This window comes from Lynx rufus, unplaced genomic scaffold (genome assembly GCF_022079265.1).
Source record: "Lynx rufus isolate CCGP_SWC_20201006 ecotype Redwood Valley unplaced genomic scaffold, mLynRuf1.p SCAF_4, whole genome shotgun sequence".
In the NCBI taxonomy this organism is placed as follows: Eukaryota; Metazoa; Chordata; class Mammalia; order Carnivora; family Felidae; genus Lynx; species Lynx rufus.
Genome location: NW_025814856.1, coordinates 94,931,222 through 94,955,454, shown reverse-complemented (window position 1 = coordinate 94,955,454; position 24,233 = coordinate 94,931,222). Strand labels below are relative to the sequence as shown.

The 24,233-nt window shown below is 37.8% G+C and overlaps 1 protein-coding gene across 3 annotated transcripts in view; it reads right to left on the bottom strand.

The window, feature by feature from the left end:
- Positions 1 to 24,233, bottom strand: part of CDK14 (cyclin dependent kinase 14) — a 486,541-nt gene that overhangs the window by 416,438 nt on the left and 45,870 nt on the right. Inside the window, exon 3 of one of the 3 annotated variants that reach the window (XM_047096604.1) lies at positions 20,373 to 20,391. The exons of the other annotated variants lie outside the window; for them this stretch is intronic. Coding sequence (XP_046952560.1) covers positions 20,373 to 20,391 — 19 coding nt within the window. The remainder of the gene's footprint in view (positions 1 to 20,372; positions 20,392 to 24,233) is intronic. 3 annotated transcript variants of the gene reach the window in all.

The following is a 24,233-nucleotide window of genomic DNA, read 5'->3' as shown; positions in this document are numbered from 1 at the left end:
ATCTCTACAACTACAGAAATTCACCTTTTATATTATTCTAGAGGAATCTGTGGTTCGACCTTTCCTACCTGATTGTCTTTCTCAAGCTATGACTATGATCTGTCTAGACTGATAGGATTTGTTCAGGTTGAAACCTCCAATCTAAACTGACAATCCCACCAAGTGATCCTAGCCACCTCCACTGGCCAGAGGCCCAACTCTGCCCACTCTACATCATGATCCCACCCTGGCAGACCCACAGTCCGATAATGAACACACGGCTTTGTTTTAAAGGCTGTACTTTTCTTCTTGCTATAGATAACCACGTTCTTAAAAATACTGTTCTATCTTTGGAAACAGCCTTTTCATAAGCCTCATTCAAAATTTCCTTGCAATTTTAGAGCCCTCTTCATTATGAACAATAGACTTTCTCACTATAGAACGAAGGTCCAAGACAGCCAACTTAGTTAAATGCCCAAATGTCAGAGTGTTTCCATAATAAAGCATTCATTCCAATGCAATCAGCATGACTGAACAGTCTATAAAAAACCATAGTGGTGTATATATGGAGTGACAAACAAGTTGTTAATACAGTTTATTAGATCCCTGATATCTATAAAAATAAGTTTTAACTTTGATATAGACTCAGTGGATGTCAAATACTTAAAGCACATCAATTATAGTATTCCATTATTTTATTGGTGCAATCAGTAGTAACTATGAAAGCAAAGCAACCATGTGTTACATGACAAATAAGGACTGATGTTTACAGTTTTGTGATTTATGAAAGATGGACTTGTGGTTATTTACATACAATTTTTTTCCAGTGTGGTGACGTATGTTGGAATAATCATCATGCTGAAGCCAGAGACTTCTAGAAAAAATCTTGTCAACAAGCACCATCTACTGTGTCCCTCTGGGCAATGGACTAATCAATTTTAAGAGTTTCTTCCAAATTCTATAGCTTTAGTATAATGAAGTAAGCAATTTTCATAACATCTATAAGAAGACAATAATTAATTCATGTTCACTAAACAGTAACCTGTCATTTAAAATGTCATGTGCAGGGGCACCTGGGTGGCTCAGTTGGTTAAGCATCCAAATCTTGATTGCAGCTTAAGTCATGATCTCATGGTTGTGAGATCAAAGACCCTCTTTGAGCCCCTCTTCGAGCCCTGTGGTGGATTCCACACTTGGCTTGGAGCCTGCTTAAGATTCTCTGTCCCCCTCTTCCTCTCTGCCCCTCCCCTGCTCACATTCCCTCTCTTTCTCTCTCTCTCAAAAATAATAGTAATAATAATAATAATAATAATAAAATGTCATTTGTATAGTGAAAGTATACTGAGAAAACTTGTGTAAAAATCTGCATTAATGGTAACACTAGAACTAAGATTTTAAACTCTAGTAAAATATATTATTTCAACACCAAGAACTTCATCTTTCCACATAAAGTTCCACCTATTCCACTCCAGGTTTTCTGTTTCGTAGTTGGTTAACAAAATGAAAAAGCTAGTCAAAATATAAATACAAAATAGCTCAGAAGACAGCAGCAATAATATAATTTCATAGAAAAACATTTTAATTCTGTTCAACTGACAAGATTTAGTAGTTTGTTGTGTAAACATTATTTTATATTGCTTCTCTAATCAAAAGGGGAATGGGTGGCATTAAAAAAAATACACACATTCACATCGAGTACTATCTATACAATAGTGATTATGATGGTAACAAAAAATTAGTGAGCAAAAATTTAAACTATTTTATAATGTGGCAAAAATCCAGGCTCACATTTTCTAAAAACTCAAATTTGAGTGTGACATCTGTGAAGTCTTTACTGACCCTTCCAGGACAAGGGCATCATCCCCTCTTCTTTCTCTAATCACTGGTACCCCATGATGGTATTTAACACACTGCTAATTTCATCTACTTACTGCCCCTCCTTGCTCCTTGCAAATCACTAGCACAGAGCCTCACAGTGTCTGAGGGAAGAATGTCCTCTCCCCGAGGCACAGTGAGGTGATAAGAGTGTGGGAACCACTGTCTTGGACAGAGCTGTGTATAAGGAAATAAACTTAATAATTCCTCAGAATGGAACCACTTTAAGTTCCAGCTCCATAACTTGAAATAAAATCAGTTTCCTGAATTTTATATCTACTCCTTAGAAGTAAATCACAGTTTTTGTGGTATAAAAGGTCAATCAGCATGGGAACTATGGCAAATTAAATGTTTCTGACATATTGGCTGGAATAGTTTCCCACTGACTTGTTATTACATCCATGCAAGAATAAAACGTATTACACAAATGTTTATAGCAACAGCATTCCGAATAGCCAAGAGGTGAAACCAACACAAATGCATATCAACTGATGAATGGATAAACAAAATATGATATAGCCATACAATGAAACACCATTAGGCCATAAAAAGGAATGCACGGCACAAAAACAGACCCTCAGATCAATGGAACAGAATAGAGAACCCAAAAATGGACCCACAAACGTATGGCCAACTAACCTTTGACAATTCAGGAAAGAATATCCAGTGGAATAAAGATAGTCTCTTCAGCAAGTGGTGCTGAGAAAACTTGGACAGCAACATGCAGGAAAAGGAACCTGGGCCACTTTCTTACACCATACACAAAAATAAACTCAAAATGGGTGAAAGACCTAAGCCTAAGACAGGAAGCCATCAAAATCCTCGAGAAGAAAGTAGGCAAAAACCTCTTCAACCCTGGCCACAGCAACTTCTTACTCAACATGTCTCCAGAAGCAAGGGAAACAAAAGCAAAAAATGAATTATTGGGACCTCATCAAAAAAAAAAAAAGCTTCTGCACAGCGAAGGAAACAATCAGCAAAACTAAAAGGCAAACGACAGAATGGGAGAAGATATTTGCAAATGACATATCAGATAAAGGGTTAGTATCAAAAATCTATAAAGAACTTATCAAACTGAACACCCCCCAAAAAAACAAATAATCCAGTGAAAAATGAGCAAAAGACATGAAGACACTTCTCCAAAGAAGACATCCAGATGGTCAACTGACACATGAAAAAATGCTCAATATCACTCATCATCTGGGAAATAAAAATCAAAACCACAATGAGATACCACCTCACGTCTGTGAGAATGGCTAAAATTAACAACTCAGGCAACAACAGATGTTGGTGAGGATGCGGAGAAAGAGGATCTCTTTTGCACTGCTGGTAGGAATGCAAACTGGTGCAGCCACTCTGGAAAACAGTATGGAGGTTCCTCAAAAAATTAATAATTGAACTACCCTATGACCCAACAATTGCACTACTAGGTATTTATTCATGGGATACAGCTGAGCTGTTTCAAAGGGGCACATGTACCCCAATGTTTATAGCAGCACTATCAACAATAACCAAAGTATGAAAGAGCCCAAATGTCCAACATGGATGAATGGATAAAGAAGATGAGGTATGTATATATATATATATATATATATATATATATATACACATATATATACATACCTCATCTTCTACATACACACACACACACACACACACACACACACACACACACACACAATGGACTATTACTTGGCAATCCAAAAGAATGAAATCTTGCCATTTGCAACTACGAAATGGATGTAACTAGAGAGTATTATGCTAAGCAAAATTAGTAAGAGAAAGACAAATATCATATGACGTCACTCATATGAGGACTTCAAGATACAAAACAGATGAATATAGGGTAAAAAAGGAAAAATAATATAAAAACAGGGAGAGGGATGAAACATAAAAGACTCTTAAATATGGAGAACAAACAGAGGGTTACTGGAAGGACTGTGGGAGGGGGATGGGCTAAATGGGTAAGGGGCATTAAGGAATCTACTCCTGAAATCATTGTTGCACTACATGCTAACTAACTTGGATGTAAATTTAAAAAATAAATTAAATAAAAGTAAAAATAAAGGAATGCAATACTGATACATGCTGCAACATGAAGGAAGCTTGTAAACATTATGTTAAATGAAACAAGATATACACAAAAGGCCACATATTGCAACTATATGATTCCATTTATATAAAAGTGTCCAGGGGGCGCCTGGGTGGCTCAGTCGGTTAAGCGTCCGACTTCAGCTCAGGTCATGATCTCGCGGTCCATGGGTTAGAGCCCCGCGTCGGGCTCTGTGCTGACAGCTCAAAGCCTGGAGCCTGTTTCAGATTCTGTGTCTCCCTCTTTCTCTGACCCTCCCCTGTTCATGCTCTCTCTCTCTCTGTCTCAAAAATAAAAAATAAATGTTAAAAAAAATTTTTTTTATAGTTACAGGGTCTATCCATCAGGAAGAGCTAACAATTATAAATGTCTATGCGCCGAATACAGGAGCCCCCAAATATATAAAACAATTACTCATAAACAGAAGCAACCTTATTGATAAGAATGTGGTAATTGCTGGGGACTTTAACACCCCACTTACAGAAATGGATAGATCAGCTAGACACACGGTCAATAAAGAAACAAGGGCCCTGAATGAGACATTGGATCAGATGAACTTGACAGATCTATTTAGAACTCTGCATCCCAAAGCAACAGAATATACTTTCTTCTCGAGTGCACATGGAACATTCTCCAAGATAGATCATATACTGGGTCACAAAACAGCCCTTCATAAGTTTACAAGAATTGAAATTATACCATGCATACTTTCAGACCACAACGCTATGAAGCTTGAAATCAACAACAGGAAAAAGTCTGGAAAACCTCCAAAAGCATGGAGGTTAAAAAACACCCTACTAACGAATGAGTGGGTCAACCAGGCAATTAGAGAAGAACTCAAAAAATATATGGAAACAAACGAAAATGAAAATACAACAATCCAAACGCTTTGGGACGCAGCGAAGGCAGTCCTGAGAGGAAAATACATTGCAATCCAGGCCTATCTCAAGAAACAAGAAAAATCCCAAATACAAAATCTAACAGCACACCTAAAGGAAATAGAAGCAGAACAGCAAAGGCAGCCGAAACCCAGCAGAAGAAGAGAAATAATAAAGATCAGAGCAGAAATAAACAATATAGAATCTAAAAAAACTGTAGAGCAGATCAACGAAACCAAGAGTTGGTTTTTTGAAAAAATAAACAAAATTGACAAACCTCTAGCCAGGCTTCTCAAAAAGAAAAGGGAGATGACCCAAATAGATAAAATCATGAATGAAAATGGAATGATTACAACCAATCCCTCAGAGATACAAACAATTATCAGGGAATACTATGAAAAATTATATGCCAACAAATTGGACAACCTGGAAGAAATGGACAAATTCCTGAACACCCACACTCTTCCAAAACTCAATCAGGAGGAAATAGAAAGCTTGAACAGACCCATAACCAGCGAAGAAATTGAATCAGTTATCAAAAATCTCCCAACAAATAAGAGTCCAGGACCAGATGGCTTCCCAGGGGAGTTCTACCAGACGTTTAAAGCAGAGATAATACCTATCCTTCTCAAGCTATTCCAAGAAATAGAAAGGGAAGGAAAACTTCCAGACTCATTCTATGAAGTCAGTATTACTTTGATTCCCAAACCAGACAGAGACCCAGTAAAAAAAGAGAACTACAGGCCAATATCCCTGATGAATATGGATACAAAAATTCTCAATAAGATACTAGCAAATCGAATTCAACAGCATATAAAAAGAATTATTCACCATGATCAAGTGGGATTCATTCCTGGGATGCAGGGCTGGTTCAACATTCGCAAATCAATCAACATAATACATCACATTAACAAAAAAAAAGAGAAGAACCATATGATCCTGTCAATCGATGCAGAAAAGGCCTTTGACAAAATCCAGCACCCTTTCTTAATAAAAACCCTTGAGAAAGTCGGGATAGAAGGAACATACTTAAAGATCATAAAAGCCATTTATGAAAAGCCCACAGCTAACATCATCCTCAACGGGGAAAAACTGAGAGCTTTTCCCCTGAGATCAGGAACACGACAGGGATGCCCACTCTCACCGTTGTTGTTTAACATAGTGCTGGAAGTTCTAGCATCAGCAATCAGACAACAAAAGGAAATCAAAGGCATCATTATTGGCAAAGATGAAGTCAAGCTTTCGCTTTTTGCAGATGACATGATATTATACATGGAAAATCCGATAGACTCCACCAAGGGTCTGCTAGAACTGATACATGAATTCAGCAAAGTTGCAGGATACAAAATCAATGTACAGAAATCAGTTGCATTCTTATACACTAACAATGAAGCAACAGAAAGACAAATAAAGAAACTGATCCCATTCACAATTGCACCAAGAAGCATAAAATACCTAGGAATAAATCTAACCAAAGATGTAAAGGATCTGTATGCTGAAAACTATAGAAAGCTTATGAAGGTAATTGAAGAAGATTTAAAGAAATGGAAAGACATTCCCTGCTCATGGATTGGAAGAATAAATATTGTCAAAATGTCAATACTACCCAAAGCTATCTACACATTCAATGCAATCCCAATCAAAATTGCACCAGCATTCTTCTCGAAACTAGAACAAGCAATCCTAAAATTCATATGGAACCACAAAAGGCCCCGAATAGCCAAAGGAATTTTGAAGAAGAAGACCAAAGCAGGAGGCATCACAATCCCAGACTTTAGCCTCTACTACAAAGCTGTCATCATCAAGACAGCATGGTATTGGCACAAAAACAGACACACAAACCAATGGAATAGAATAGAAACCCCAGAACTAGACCCACAAACGTATGGCCAACTCATCTTTGACAAAGCAGGAAAGAACATCCAATGGAAAAAAGACAGCCTCTTTAACAAATGGTGCTGGGAGAACTGGACAGCAACATGCAGAAGGTTGAAACTAGACCACTTTCTCACACCATTTACAAAAATAAACTCAAAATGGATAAAGGACCTAAATGTGAGACAGGAAACCATCAGAACCTTAGAGGAGAAAGCAGGAAAAGACCTCTCTGACCTCAGCCGTAGCAATCTCTTACTCGACACATCCCCAAAGGCAAGGGAATTAAAAGCAAAAGTGAATTACTGGGACCTTATGAAGATAAAAAGCTTCTGCACAGCAAAGGAAACAACCAACAAAACTAAAAGGCAACCAACGGAATGGGAAAAGATATTTGCAAATGACATATCGGACAAAGGGCTAGTATCTAAAATCTATAAAGAGCTCACCAAACTCCACACCCGAAAAACAAATAACCCAGTGAAGAAATGGGCAGAAAACATGAATAGACACTTCTCTAAAGAAGACATCCAGATGGCCAACAGGCACATGGAAAGATGTTCAGCGTCGCTCCTTATCAGGGAAATACAAATCAAAACCACACTCAGGTATCACCTCACGCCAGTCAGAGTGGCCAAAATGAACAAATCAGGAGACTATAGATGCTGGAGAGGATGTGGAGAAACGGGAACCCTTTTGCACTGTTGGTGGGAATGCAAATTGGTGCAGCCGCTCTGGAAAGCAGTGTGGAGGTTCCTCAGAAAATTAAAAATAGACCTACCCTATGACCCAGCAATAGCACTGCTAGGAATCTACCCAAGGGATACAGGAGTACTGATGCATAGGGGCACTTGTACCCCAATGTTCATAGCAGCACTCTCAACAATAGCCAAATTATGGAAAGAGCCTAAATGTCCATCAACTGATGAATGGATAAAGAAATTGTGGTTTATATACACAATGGAATACTACGTGGCAATGAGAAAAAATGAAATATGGCCTTTTGTAGCAACGTGGATGGAACTGGAGAGTGTGATGCTAAGTGAAATAAGCCATACAGAGAAAGACAGATACCATATGGTTTCACTCTTATGTGGATCCTGAGAAACTTAACAGGAACCCATGGGGGAGGGGAAGGAAAAAAAAAAAAAAAAAAGGACGTTAGAGTGGGAGAGAGCCAAAGCATAAGAGACTGTTAAAAACTGAGAACAAACTGAGGGTTGATGGGGGGTGGGAGGGAGGGGCGGGTGGGTGATGGGTATTGAGGAGGGCACCTTTTGGGATGAGCACTGGGTGTTGTATGGAAACCAAGTTGTAAATAAACTTCATATAAAAAAAAAAAAAAATTTTTTTTAAAAAAGTGTCCAGAATAGCAAGTCTAGAGAGACAGAAAGTATCTTAGAGGTTGCTTAGGCCTTGGGGGAGGGGAGGAGGCAAAGACCAATTGAGATGTGATGGTAAAACCCATGAAGTTTCTTTTTGAGGTGCAACATTCTAAAATTTATTGGAGTAATGGTTGCACAACTCTGTGAATGTGCTAAAATCCACTCACTGTATCCTTGAAATGGATGAATTACAAAGTATGTGAATTATACCTAAATAAATGATTTTCTATATTCCTATACTCTTATGTCCCTGCTTTATTCAGATTTCACCTCTTCCAGTCACCTTTTCACACAAGGTCCAAGTAATTCGAAAAGTTACCTTTTCCTCCCACTTATCTCCCAAAATAAACTACATTCGACATGAGGATAACTGACAGGCTATTCTATTCTCAAAGCTCTGACAAATGGCTCCTGGACACCAAAGAGAACAGAATAATCTACAGCCGAGCTTCAATACAGTTGTCCTTTTGTGTCATCCTCAGTTTTAGACAGCAAACCTTTAGTGAGCACGTGTCATGCTGATTTAGTTTTTGTTTTTACATACCACTAGTAAATGTGCCAAAGGAACTCCTGATTTGTTAGGCAAGTTTCATAACCACAAGAATGGCAAGCTCATTATAAACAATGCCACTGAGGATAGGGAAAGATCCGAGAAATAAGCAGTGGTGGTACATACCAAAGTTGCCCAGAGAAGAGGGAGGAAAGAACATTACCCTTCCTCCCACAGCTCCATCAGCTATCCCCCCTTTCATCACCCAAAATAATGTACAAAGAGAGAAAATGTAGTCTTGCTCTCCAAATGAAACTTCAAGATAAGTCATCTTGATTGCCACATAGATTTCCCCTTCTGAGCCTCTTCTGTATAAAGATTTTAAGTGCCCACCACTGGACAGCACCAAATATTAGCCTCAATTTTTTTCTTAAGAAAAAAAATTTTTTTTAACTTTTCTTTTTTATTATGTTTGCTTAAATCTTAACCTTCCCATACGTACTTCTGATAATCTCATTCAAAGCTACAGTGAGTCTGTAATACCTTCTAATTACGGAGATTGCAGAGGAGAAAAAACGGTAGCTCAGTAAAGAAAATTAAAAAAATAAATAAATAAATAAAATAAAAAATAAAAAAAAAAATCTCCTAAGAGGCAGAAAAAAAGAATCTGTGACTCTAATAATTGCTTCATCTCAAATTCAGTATGCTGGAAATCCTGTGTGCTGCAAATAGGTGTGCTGCCAATCTACACAAGGACCACAACTTCCCGCCTGACTTAACAGGCACAGGGAGGACCATCTGGATGAAAAATGGCAGCCATCCAGCCATTCCAGTGGAGTCCGAGTACCAAACTCAAATGATGAAAACATCCAGCTGGCAATTTGCTAAACAAAAAGCTCATGCACATAAATTCTCCCCTATTCTTTACATTTTCCTCGAGAATTTTACTGCAAACCGACCAGCTTTTGTTTAGAAAGGAGTTGTTTCTTAGCAACAAGCCTCAACAGAAGATATGAAATACCAAAAAGACTATCTCCCTTCTAGGTTGGCAAGTTCATGAAAGCAGAAAGTATCTTCAGCTTCTAGCATTCTGTCTATAACAACCACAACTCTTTCAGCTGCAAACTCAAGAGGAATATACAGACTCATGTATCTGAAAGCTTCAGGCAAAGTTACATTCAGCTGTTCAATGAGGGTTAAGAAGCCATCTCTCAGCTCACCTTTCCATTCATGCTGCCTTTACAAACAGGCAGACCTCTTTCTGGCAATAAGACAGTGGAACTTGCCAGCTATACCAGCTTTCTTTCCCACTACATTACAGGTATCTCAATCATGACCTTTTTTGGGTCTGTTTGCATTTCTGAACCAAGTCAGCACGATTTGCCCACTTCTTGAACAGGAGTATATGTTGTAAGGTCAGCCTATAGACAGATACTGTGCGGAGGGGACTCCACAAAGTGTCATTTCCAGAAAAACAGAAAGAGTAGGCAAGAAAAGCAAAAACAGCAGATGTCCATTACAACGTGGTTGTTTGCTTAATTAAATGTAATCACATGTGCAATAGAGACTTTGTCCTCTCATAGACTCTGATTATACTACTCCATAGTATACAAATGGATTCTAATGAATTATGTCATGATAGGTAAGGATGGAGAAGTTGGAATGGAGGGTGGGGCACACAAGGAGATGGCGACAAAGGGAAAATAACTATCTTCTTAGGTCACTCTGAAGGCTGAAACTAACATTTTACTCTTAAGAGTATGGTCCCTTCCCTACCCTATATACAAAAATTAGCTAGAAATGTATCAAAGACCTAAGTATAAGAGCTAAAACTGTAAAATTCTCAGGAAAAGTCATAGGCATAAACCTACATGACCTTGGATTAAACAATGGTTTCTTAAGTATGATACCAAAACCACAAGCAACAAAAGGAAAAAAATAGGTAAACTGGGCTTGATTAAAATTTTAAAATTTTGTGCTTCAAAGGACACTATCAAGAAAGTGAAATGATACCAAAGAATGGCATAAAATATTTGCAACCAATATATCTGATAAAGGACTAGTACTCAGGATATATAAAGAATTCTTGCAGCCCAATAATAAAAAGACAAACCGCCCGCTTAAAAACTATGAAAGGATTTGAATACCTATTTCTCCAAAGAAGATATACAAATGATCAATATCCAGATGAAAAGGTGCTCAACATCATTATTCATTAGGGAAATACAAACCAAAGCCACAATGGAGATACACTTCACATCCACTCAAATGGCTAAAACCTAACAGACAGTAACACGTTATCAGTGAGGATGTGGACAACTGGAATCCTCACATACTGCTGGTAGGAATGTAAAATGTTGCCATCACTTTGTAAAACAGTTTGGCAGTTCCTCAAAAATTATACATACAGTTACCATATGACCCAGCAATTCCATTCTTAGGGATATACAGAAGAGAAACGAAAACATATCGGCACAAAAACTTTTACATGAATATCCATAAGAGCATTTTTTTTTTTAGTAATAACCAAAAAGTGGAAACATCCCAAATCCACTCACAGAAGACCACCTAGTGCCCAAAACAGGCAAAATCTAGAGAGAAAAATTAGGTTAGTGGGGAGAGGAGAAAATGGAGAGTGACTGCTAATGTACAGGTTTCTTTTGGACAGTGATAAAAATGTTCTGGAATTAGATAGTGGTGATTATTGCATAACTTTATGAATATCCTAAAAACCACTGGCTTGCACATTGAAGAGTGAATTTTATGGTATAGTGAATTATACCTTGATTTTTTTTTAAGTTTGAACACAGACTGGATATTAGACATTACCAAAGAATTATTACAATTTTCATAAGTGTAACAATATTATTGTGGTGATATAAGGCAACATTCCCTTTTATGAAGATGCACACTGAAGAGTGTAAAAGTGAAATGACATGATGTCTTGGACATGCTTTAGAATAGTTCAGCAAAAAAAAAGAGGGTAGATGATAAAGAATAAAAGTCACAAAATATTAGTAACTGTTGAAGCTGGGTAATAGGTATATGTGGGTTCAACATACCCTCCTCTTTATTTTTATGTGTTTGAAATTTTTCAAAGAAAAATTGTTAAGAGATTGTAATATAAATTGCAATTTTTGTTTTTGGACACTATGTGACAATTAGGCCAGCCACAGCTCTAAAGGGTCTCCATTGATAATGTAAGTATTGACATACTCAAACCAAGTCATGAAATCCATTGAAAGAAATGGACAAAATCTTTCTTTTTTTCATTACTTCTAGGACATTCCTTCCTAAGATACTTCCTCTTATTAACCAGAACCATACTTTAAGGCACTATTTTCCAAAACTATACTCCCAAATCAGGCATTCCTCAAAACAGGAACAGATGTTCTCAAACAAAAGGGTTCCATTATCAAATAAGTTTGAGAAACACTGGGTCAAACAAAGTTAAACATTTGCTACACTAATTCTCAAAGTCGTTAAAATGTCCATGTGTACTATGAGTCATCCAAAATGGGCTATAATATGCTTAATTTGGGAGACTCATGTAAATCCACTTATTTATACAGCAACCCTTGGCAAAGAATCAGAATCACTTCTGAGCCTGACGTTAATATAATTTTTGTCTGTTTTTTAAGATCCACCCTGAACTACAGCTTATGAAATGCTGACTTAGAGATAAGAAATATTTTGCTTACAAAAATCTATTTGAGCTGAATCTGGAAATCAGAGAAGCTAACCAGACAACACTATATTCAAGACAGGAATAACAGATACAGGGATGCAAAAGCAAAGGGACTCATAAAGCATTTGGGAACTGAAGGTAGCCCCTATTATTGAAAGACAGGAATACATGAGGCCATGAGGGTTGGCAGAAGATGAGGCCGAAGGGGCAGAAAGGGGTCAGAAAGAGAAGGACTTTGCTGGGCTACTAAGTTTGGAAAGCCACCAAAGGACTAAACAGAGGAGTTATGTAGTCAAGCTGGTAATTCCTTTAGCTTTCCCTGAGTAGATACACATCTACGCTGAAGCATGATGATATGCTCTGAATAAGTCACATGTGCACATCAGATCTGATTTGCTAAATGAAGCAGCTTCCTCTTCCACATTTATAATGATTTGAAATTTAGCCCAGGTGTAATTCACTAGAGCAGTATTACTACTATTCCAACTCAGCCTACCATCAGCTAAAAATGCAGAAATCTTAAATGTTCAATTCTCCTATAATGCACACATGGGAAACACCTCTACAGAATCTCTTGTTTTCCCCCTGATGCTTGGATGTCTAGAAAGAAGAGAAAGCTTCCAGGGTATACTGCTACTTGAAGAATGTCCCCTCGTTACTTAAAAGCTACTCTGGGGGCGCCTGGGTGGCTCAGTCGGTTGAGCGTCCAACTTCAGCTCAGGTCACGATCTCGCGGTCCGCGGGTTCGAGCCCCACGTCGGGCTCTGGGCTGATGGCTCAGAGCCTGGAGCCTGCTTCCGATTCTGTGTCTCTCTCTCTCTCTCTCTGCCCCTCCCCTGTTCATGCTGTGTCTCTCTCTGTCTCAAAAATAAATAAACGTTAAAAAAAAAAAATTTAAAAGCTACTCTGTCGTCGTTTCCCGTCTTGGACTTTCAATTATCAACCTTGAGTGCAGCTGAGGTTAAAAATGGTCCCCTTGCTGCCTGACTAGAGATTTTCTTTTTAACTGGTTTGTTTGTCATCCATTGTGCCCTTACAAGAAAAAATAAATTAATTAGTTAAGAATATTCAAAAATCTACTGAGTTAACATAAAGTTTGAATTTCTTGATTTCCTAGATATTTGTAAAGATCTGACAATACTGAGCTCAGATTTTTGTACAATATAAACAGCTAGAAATGAAAAATAACAGCACCCCCTCCCCTTAGATGAGCCTTCCAGATATAACAAACAATCCACTCACCCTGCACTTTGTGCATTTACATTCAGGCAATGTGGACTATGATGCCTGGTTTTACTTTTACTGAGTAGGATTATGCTGATCTAAATATCATCCCCCAAAATGTATCCAGTCTATCAAGTTAAATACATAACACAGGATAATTAACAATAAAAACAATATCCACCAATTAAAAAGAACAAGCAAATAGATTCTCCAGGTATCTGGTGGATGTAATTATATAAAATGCAGTAATTGCTGCAGTTGAATCATGACCTTGCCTAAGTAAAATGCGACTTCGGATTCTTTTTCCTTGAGTAAAAATTTTAGGATTCCAAGACGGAGCTAAGCTGATCAACTGAGATTTATCAGAATTTACTCTCAAAAGTAAAGTTCCCTCAGATCTGTACAATTTCTCTCAAGCACAGAACAGACTGTATTGCTATGATCTTGCAATGGGTTATCAATCTGATGCATGGAGGTAATGTCCAATTGAAGATAAAGGCTGTAAAAACATTTACGAGTGATAAACTTTATCAAGTGTATTAAGTTCTTACCTCTTTCAAAAAGGGCAAAGAAAACATTTTATGCTGGATGTGAGTATGGCTTTCATAATATCCAGCTATAGAGAAACAAGGGGAACTTGAGGAGATTATTTGCTTGTTCTTTTTTGCCTTCAGGTGGGGGATTATCTGTGACAATCCAACGTCATAATTATCAGATAAATATCTAACACAGAGTAAAGGCATCCAAAATTTCATCTAACTGTGGAGTTGTCCATTTTCTAATGGAAAGAGAAGAGTCACCCTGTCTTTGCTTGTGATCTTAAGTTCTGGAAACATGCTTTTTCCTTTCCTTTGATTTGCTGCACACTGAAGTTCAACCACTATGCTCCATGGGGTTAAATGTGCCACAGATTCGGATGGCTGCAGAAAAATATCTAAGATCCTTCGAGTTCTGTGCCACATAAAGTTTGGAGAAATAAATCATTACAGTCCTTGCAAAAGTAAACAATCATAGAGGAAAAAATACATGTGTCTTGACCTGTCTTCACAGGATCTTGAACATTTTTTCTTTAATATTCATTAGTTCAGAACTAGTACACTTTAGCAACTTCCACTGACCTTAACCATTCCTTACCCATACCCAGACCATTTTTTCCTACTTTCAGTTAGACTTTAAGCTACTTAAGGGTTAAAACCAAATTTGTGCCATTCACTATGCTCCCAGAACCTAGCATAGCACCTGCCACAATGTGTAATAAATACTGAATGAATGAATGGTCTTTAAATACTATTAACAACATAATTTTAAGCAACAGAGAAAAATTCATTTAGAAAGTTTTGACACAGAATGTGAAAAATAAGAAACTGTTACATGTGTTACAAAACACATATTACAAAATATTATATTTTAAAGCCCTCTGGATTGATAGTGTAAACAATTTTCACTGGCTTTAGACTCTATAACTGTAAAAACTAAAGATTTCTTTAAAAGCAATTTCTATTCTGTGGAGAAAAGTACTATAAAATGCAAGCATTATCAAGGAGCTCTTGAACCATGAAAATGACAGAAATTTGTTTTCGCTTTATTAAAGGTGATTGAAGGTTGTAATGAATTTTTAGAGATACTCTGAATGAAAGAATATGACCAGAAATCTTAAGCAGAAATTCCGCTAATAAAAATTCAAGGACTGGGATATCTCTAGTTTCTTATGCTACAACAACAGAGATGAAGGAACAATGGCTTTCCCTCAGAGATCAGAGGCAGAAAGCATTAACACAGAGGTGCTAGCTGAGATTAAAACCAGTGAATGAGAAAAAGAGAGATGAAGACACTGGCAGGTGTTTGGATAAACTGTGGTTACCTGGATAAACCGTGGCAAGAACTGATTCAGGTCAAACAACTACAAAGAACAGGAGCCCAGATCCAAACTATGATTATCTGGTGCCAAAGTCTCTCCATTTTTCAAACTCTTAATATAAGCAAAATCACAAGATGACTGTTTAAACCTCTCTATGGATGCCACCTCTCCTACACTTGGGTTTTAAAAAATTAAAAGGCCACTTCCAGCACATAATCCTAACCACTCATGGTCACATAGCACCTGTTGTGTTTCAAACACTGTATAGTGAGTGCTTTGTTAAGTATTAGCTCATAGCATCCTTGAGTTTGCATGCGGAGTAAATGCGATTTTACTGTTTGGGAAACTGAGGCACGGAGAGGTTAAGTAACTGCAGGATCACTCTTCTAGTAGGTCCTAGGGTCTTTTATAACCATTCCTCCATATCACTCAAATCAAGTGTTGAAATGAGAATCACCTCAGTTGCACAGATGGGTTCTTTAAATGCCCAGGCAGGTCCCTGGCTTCTTCAAGGGCATCCGACATGGGGAGACAAGGGAGTATGACTCATGTTTCACTGGCACAGAATGGCGTGGGTGCTGGTCAGATTCGACCACACATCTGCTCTGTCACTTTGCACAAGTCATCTAGTTTCTCAGGGTCTCAGCTTGGACACCTATAAAATGAGTAGCTTGTGAAAAATGGTATCAGAATTTCTTCCAGTTCTAGATGTCTGTGGTTTAAATCAACAGGCTTGCACAACAATACTCCTAAACTACAAAACATGTGGGGGGGGGGGTGGAAATCTGGGCATGAACAGTGATCTAATTTGTTGATTAGTAAATATAAATTAATAGTAACCTATATGAGTAAAATAAATCACCCTAGTTCCAATCACCCAGAAGTTAATAGCTATTTTTCAAATTTCCCAAAGTTAGAATTACAAGCTTAGTGTATTCCTCAAAGTACCTACAAAATTGGTCAGAATAAAGAGCATGAACTTTTTGCACCAAGTGAGGTGACCTCATGGAGATCAGTGCCAATTTTTCTTACTCCTTTGTTGAAATACAATTTTGTTTTTCTTTCCTGGAAGTGTTCTAAGACTCTTGCCAGACACAGCTCTAGCAAATAGCATATTTAATCCTACTGTAATGCAGGAGAGTGCTTTGATGACTCCTGGGGCAGCTGGTGCAGTAGCTCCAGACCCCAAGACCTCGCCTCGAGCAGCTGGAAGGCCAGTCAGTCTTGCAGTAGGAGATAGAGCAGCCTCTTGTATAAAAGCATCAATACATTTATAACCCCCAGACTTTCAAGTGACAACAGAAGGTTCAATCCCAGCAACAGTGGCTGTGGTAACAAAAATCAGGATTAAAAGTAAAGAATGCTTAGTAAAGTCCCAGAGTACAAGGGTTAGAAATCCTTTAAACCAGTCACCAGATGACTTACAGTGATAAGGCATGTCATACTAACCTGGGTAATAATAGCAAGAGTTCGGGTGAATGCCACCAGACACAGAAGGCATGCAGTTAAATACAAGGGTTATCTGAGTATTTTGAGTTCAAGACCTTGTCCACTTAAAGGCCCAATTTCACCCATAAAACCAGCACACAGGGGCGCCTGGGTGGCGCAGTCGGTTAAGCGTCCGACTTCAGCCAGGTCACGATCTCGCGGTCCGTGAGTTCGAGCCCCGCGTCGGGCTCTGGGCTGATGGCTCAGAGCCTGGAGCCTGTTTCTGATACTGTGTCTCCCTCTCTCTCTGCCCCTCCCCCGTTCATGCTCTGTCTCTCTCTGTCCCAAAAATAAATACACGTTGAAAAAAAAAATTAAAAAAAAAAAAAAACCAGCACACATTCCAAAGAACTTGTAACAACAGGTTCTCAGGATAAGACTAAGCCAAGTTCAGCACTAGGATCTCCGAGTACAGCTGTGCATGCCATGCACTGCACAATTCCAGGGGGTACATAAACTATCTATGAATATTGCCCCCTGGAGTTATGCACTACAGTGGCCCTCAGCACACTTTTAAAATAACAACAAAGCTAGAAAAGGAGCAGCAGTAGCTACAAGTACCTTTTGCCAAGAGAAACTGCAAAATATATTAGTTTTTTTAAGTAGAGCTTGCTCAAAGAGCAAATCTCAGCCTCTCAAAAGTTTTCACGGGACTCCTATAGCAGACATAGAATTCAACTCACCTGTGTCTTAACATTTTCTTGGGAAAGGATTCAGAGTCACTGGGAAATGACCCAATGACCAACATCTGTTCAACCTCTGGGTACCAAGTGGTATGGCTGAGGGCAATGCATGCAGTAGCTTCACCTCATGGGTTTGCCAGTTTCTACCTTCTTAGACTCAGGAACCAATGTTTTGCAGCTGGGCTATAAGAAAATATTCAAGAAAAGGAGCATTTTCTCCTAATAGGTACATTCACCAGATACGTGAGGGTAAAGGTTAGTGTACATTTCCCCAGGGGACTTAGTCAAATTTCACTAAATTAACCCAACTAAGAAAGGTCATTCAGAACTTATGAGAAAGTCTAAACAGCAGAGCATGTTAAATGGAAGGTTGTTACTTTTCTGTTATCTGAAGAGATTCAAGCTAGGTCTTTGTTTTTTTTTTTTGTTTTTTTTTTTTAATTTTTTTTTAATGTTTTTTATTTATTTTTGAGACAGAGAGAGACAGAGCATGAACGGGGGAGGGGCAGAGAGAGAGGGAGACACAGAATCAGAAGCAGGCTCCAGGCTCTGAGCCATCAGCCCAGAGCCCGACGCGGGGCTCGAACTCACGGACCGCGAGATCGTGACCTGGCTGAAGTCGGACGCTTAACCGACTGAGCCACCCAGGCGCCCCCAAGCTAGGTCTTTGAAAGTCCACTGAACTGATTACAGATTTTAGATCACAACTAGAAAGAAAATATGCACTTATCTGAGTTATATTACACTGAAGTTGTATGTATATTATATATCAATACATGTTATTTTACCTGCTAAAGATTTTTGACACCAGAAATTCTCTTATACCTCTCCACGGCACTTAGCACAGTGCTAGGAACACCTTATCACTTAATGCTTATCAGGTACCAAACATGAATCTAAGTAGTTTATATGTACTAATGCATACAATCATCATAGCAATGCTATGAAGTAGGCATGATTATTATTCCCATATTAAAGAAGAAGAAAGTGAGGCTCAGAGAGGTTGAATAACTCAGCTGAGACACTGAGCTAGTAAATAATACAGCCAATACTTGATTGACCCTTCTAGGAAGTCTGATGTTAGAATCTGTGCTCTTTGCCACTGCATTGTTCTTTATCAACATTCTACACACTCAATAAATGTTGCTGGAATGTTTACACATGGCTCCTTCATTACAAAAGTACTTTGAACCATTATCTTTCCCTAAATAGAGGGACATTTACTTTATGTCTCTGATGCCATTAATTTACTTTTTGTCATTGATGCTTTAATAGTAAGAATTTAATATTCTTGAAAAATTGTATGAAAGCTCAATCATTACCCAATATTTCACAAAAATTTCCCAATTAGTGAAGTCCAAGTTAATATGGTTGTACTTTTACTGTAAGGAGCCAATTAACAGCTCATCCTTGGTGAAAAATGTACCACTCTGGTGAGTGATTTTGATAAGAAGGGAGGCCATCTATGATGTGTGAGGGCAGAGGGTATATGTGAAATCTCTGTATCTTCCTCTCAATTGTACTGTAAACCTGAAACTATTCTAAATAAAAAATCTTAAAACAAAACAACAAGGAGTCAACCCAAAAGATTTACACACACACACTCGCACATGCAATCCCAAGCTCCAGGATTCCACCCCATCGGAGGACCCCAGCCTGCAGAGTTCTTTCTGAACCACGTGAAACATTCCACATCCCTTTGTATCATTCTTGGAACCCTTTCCTTCATTTCTGCTTTATATCATCATTTGCATAAGCTCCTTAAAGACAAGAATAACATACATATGTTTATGATTTTCTTAGCACCTAGAACAGAAAATGCACAATCGGAAATACCTATATTCAACAGGGGAAATTAGGAAAAGTTCACAAGTGTGGAGATTCTTACCTCAGGATTGTTGCTTCCTTTTTAAATTGACTACACTATAATTCAGAGTTATATTCTTGTAGGCCAAAGTACATCATAACCTTATTTTAATAAGATCATTTCTGGCAACATTCACAGAGTTAAACTATGCATATTTTCAAAAAGTAGTTTCAGACTTCTGTCATCTCAGCAAGAAATGTCTACTTACTGAAAAAAAAAAAAAAAAGCTTACATTGCCTTAAAATTCTGCTGTTTCTTGCACACAGATCAGCAGAGAGGCATGTAGCCCAACCCTTTAGGGTCTGAACACAGTAAAAGCCTAGAAAAGTGTCATAAACCAACAGAAACTTTCCTGTATCAAGTTCATAAATTTTCCCTACAGCTATCTCTAATACTTACTCAAAAGTAAAAATTCATATTTCAACTGATATTCTACCAACAATCTATAGACTCCTACTATCCACACTGTATTGGGAATAGAGCTTAAATAACTACCAATCTATGTATTTTTTTCAAACAAAAGTATGAAGAAAGTTATAAGAGGAAGAGTGTCATCCATTTGTTTAATCCCAAATGTATGTGCAGAAATGTGAAAACATGTATTGATTATTTTTTTTAATGTTTTATGTGATACTAAAGGAGGGTACCAGATACATTATTATTGTTATCTTGAATCTACACTCCACTGCAACCCTAATTCGCTAGTGGACAGAAACCATAAGAAAAAACAGAGAACAACCACATTTATCAAAAAATAACTACCCCTGCCTCAGAAATGCTAAACATAGAGTAACCACAGGACCCAGCAACTCTACTCCTAAGTATGTACTCAAGCAAAATGAAAGCATATGTCCCCACAAAAACTTGTACATGAATGTTTACAGCAGCATTATTCATAGTAACTAAGAAGTGGTAATAATCCACGTCTCCACCAACTGATGTATGAGTAAACAAAATGTGGCATATCCATGTAATGTAGTATTATTCAACCATAAAAAGGAATGAAGTACTGATATATACTTCAACAAGGATGAACCTTGAAAACATTATGTTAAATGAAAGAAGCCAATCACCAAGACCATATAGTAGCATATGATTACATTTATGTGAAATCTTCAGAATAGGGAAATCTATGCAGAAAGAAATATGGTTGCCAGGGGCTGGAGGGAAACTGCTCGTGGGCATGGAGTTCCATTTTGGGGTGATGAAAATATTATAAAACTTTGATATAATCAGAAGAAAACATCAGACAAACCCAAATAGAGGTGTTCTACAAAATAAATTGTCACAATTTGAACCAAAATTGCATCCTGTGACAAAACAGAAAGAGCAAGGGTGGAGTATCTCTATGACCTTGGTTGAGTTACTTATGCTCCCTAGGCCTTGGGCCCCTCCCAGTAAAAGAGGAGCTCACAGAGTTGTTATAGATTATAAAAATTAAATATCAGTGAAATCTCTAGCACAAAGTAAACAAATGGGTCAATTTTTACTTGTGTTGTTTTGCTACATCTGCCGGAACATTAAGATAAAATTTAAGGCAAGCCTTTAGTAACCAAATGACTCACTTGTGTTGTGCTACCCACATATCCATGTGGTTATTTAAATTTAAATTTATTAAAATTAAGAATTTAGTTTCTCAGTCCCATAACCCACATTTCACACACTTAATAGTCACTAGCATCTAGTAACTATAGTATTAGCACAGATCCAGAAAAATACCAAAAGCATGAATTTCTGTAGGTCTAGATTTTTCCCATCCCTTCACTAGAGACCTAAAGATGCTCAAAAGAACTATCACGTGTTAAACTTTATATCCAGTTTTAAACTTCTACATCTAACTTAAGAAACTGCTAGCATCAACTACTGAAAGTTCTGTCATGACAGTAATAAGATGGAGGAAAAAATGAAATCACTGAAAATTTACAAAATATATTTCAAACAAGAAGAAACAAAAATAAATCAAACTGCAAATAAGGTCCTTATCACAGTGAATGGTCTGGGCTATCAAATAAGCACTTTCAAAGTGTAAAACTATGATAATCTATTACTACAGAACAAAAAAGAGAAGGAATTAAGTAAATGAGCAACAGTGATCTCTGCCATCAGCCAAATGTTTGTGACACCAATTTCTCCCCCATAAATTATTTTTTTTAGAAAATAGTTTAAAATACCTATTTCTCAGAGAAATATCATATGACTTCACTCATATGAGGACAATAAGATACAAAACAGATGAACATAAGGGAAGGGAAACAAAAATAATATAAAAACAGGGAGGGGGACAAAACATAAGAGACTCTTAAATATGGAGAACAGAGGGTTACTGGAGGGGGTGCGGGAGGGGGGATGGGCTAAATGGGTAAGGGGCATTAAGGAGTCTACTCCTGAAATCATTGTTGCACTACATGCTAACTAACTTGGATGTAAATTAAAAAATAAATAATTTTTTAAAGGAGAAAAATGAAAATATCTGCTTCTCTGCACCTATTTCCAATTCACACATTATCTGTTGATGTAAACACAGGAGGCTTAAATCTCCAAGAGCAGTGAAACGTTGTGTGATATTTTAACCGTTAACTTTCTATGAAACAAAAAAAAATATTTTATAAATATAAACAATCTTCTTGTTTATGATTTTTATTAATAATTATAAGAAATTAGAAAGACATTCCTCAATGTGTCTCACTTTTATTATCACATTGGATGCTCTGAACTACATGCAGAATGTTGCAGGCTGGAATAGTTCCAGTAAACAGGAAAAACTGGATCAAGAAGCTTAGTGTAAGTGCTCTTCAGAAATATGGAGAAGCACCTGTCCACTTTCATTTAGGCTAAGGAAGATTCTGAGCCACTGTGCATGATGTCTGTATATCATACAAAATGATACAAAATGTTCAGATACAAAATGATAATGAGTCCAAAACTATGATGGAATATTGAATAATAATGCAAATATCCCCCACTACAACTCAAATGCTTTCACATACAAGACACATTACCTCTACAAAGGAGCTAAATGGAGTTCTCAAAAGAAAAGGGTGAGCATTTGGCTTTAAAGTGAGTGCACTTTGCTTGCCTTATTCCAGCTGGAATACAGCCAGCAATTATGCCTGCAAGTTGCAAGGCACTTTCCCCTGGGAAGCTTTAAGTGCTTTAAAAACATAGGCTAATCCACCTTTATAATATCCCCAGGCAGCAGAGATAGGCTTGGTACTCTCTAAAACACAAAAGTTGAAGTGATTTTCTTGAAGTTATACCACTCAGGAGTTTTGAGATGGGAATTTGTATGTTCTGGCTCAGCACCCACATACACTGAACCAGAAGATTTAAACAGACCACTAGAAACCATGAGGGTGTTTCAGCGTGAGTCAGTCTCCGAAGAAAGGCTGGCAAATTCCCAGGATGTCAGACCCCTTGGCAGAATTATTGGTGGCCACAGGAAGTGTTGAAAGAATGGCTCTTTGCTTACTCAAAAGCAAGGAAGAGCCACATTAACATCCCAAAGATGTGTTCATACACGAGATATGCATTTGTAATGTGTTTACTCTCCTCAATTTGAAAGAAGTCATCATGTAAATTGCTCATATAAAATTACAAAACAGATAAGTATTTTATACTTGATTTAGTATATCAGGCATTCAGTTTGTATTTCAACTCTAATTCTCAGGTTCTACATAAAAGTATGTGATTAATTAGGTGATTAATTCAGCCTCAGTGTGTCTGGCAAGGAAGCCAGTATGTGACCTTGGTTCTGACTAGTTCAAAGAAACCCCTTTCAGGATTAGAGACTGGACTTCACATATGAGAATGTGCAGTTTACTCCAGAAATACTTCCTTTTCCTGTATTATCTTTTGATGTTATGTACTTGCCTCAGCGCTCATCTAATTAACCACACCATTATAACAGGGTGAGAACCGAACATTGGCAGAGACAAAAACTACACTTTCCTAGCTGTTAAAAACAAAAACAAAAACAAAAAAAACAAACAAAAAACCTAGCTTGATAGACCTCCCCAATGTCCACTTACCTCTTAAATTCTGAGACACCAGTCCAAGACTTATATTCACACAAAAACCTGCACACAAATGTTTACAGCAGCTTTATTCATAGTTGCCAACATCTGAAAGCAAGATATCCTTCAGTAGATAAATGGATAAACTGTGGTACATCAGTACAATGGAATATTACTCAGCAATAAAAAGAAATGAGCTATCAAGACACAAAAATACAGGAAGAAACCTAAAATGCATATTGCCAAGTAAAGGAAGCTGATCTGAAGACAGAATATATATATATATATATATATTCTGGAAATATATAGGAAAGCAGGGAGGGAAGGAGGAAGGAAGGAAAGGAGGGAAGAGGGAGGGAGGAAGGAAGGAAAGAAGAAAGGAAAAAAGAATGGATGGAAGGAAGGAAGGGAAAGGAGGAAGGCCTTACAAGTATTTTCTCACATCAGTCTCAACAGGAAACACAAGATACACTCAAAATGGGTGCAATACATTCAAACTGAGTTTGATCAAGAGACAACTATTAAATCCGAGGAGGAGGATTAGTGCTACTATGTGGGGAATCCCTACCCATCTGTGCTGGAAGGGTCAAGGAGTGAGGTGACTCTTGGAATTCGGAGACAGAGATGGAGACAGAGGGGGACAAAGGGAGGATGGGAGGAGAGGGGGGTGCTATGGAGCCAATAGGAGACTTAGTGGAGAAGAGCTGGAGGACTAAACACCCAGCATCATTCTCCACTGCCCTCAGATTTCCTGAGTTCTCCCCATCAGTCAAATCTGTCTGCAAGCCAAAGGGCAAGGGTGTTCACTGGTGTAATCCATACAAGTCACCCACTCAGG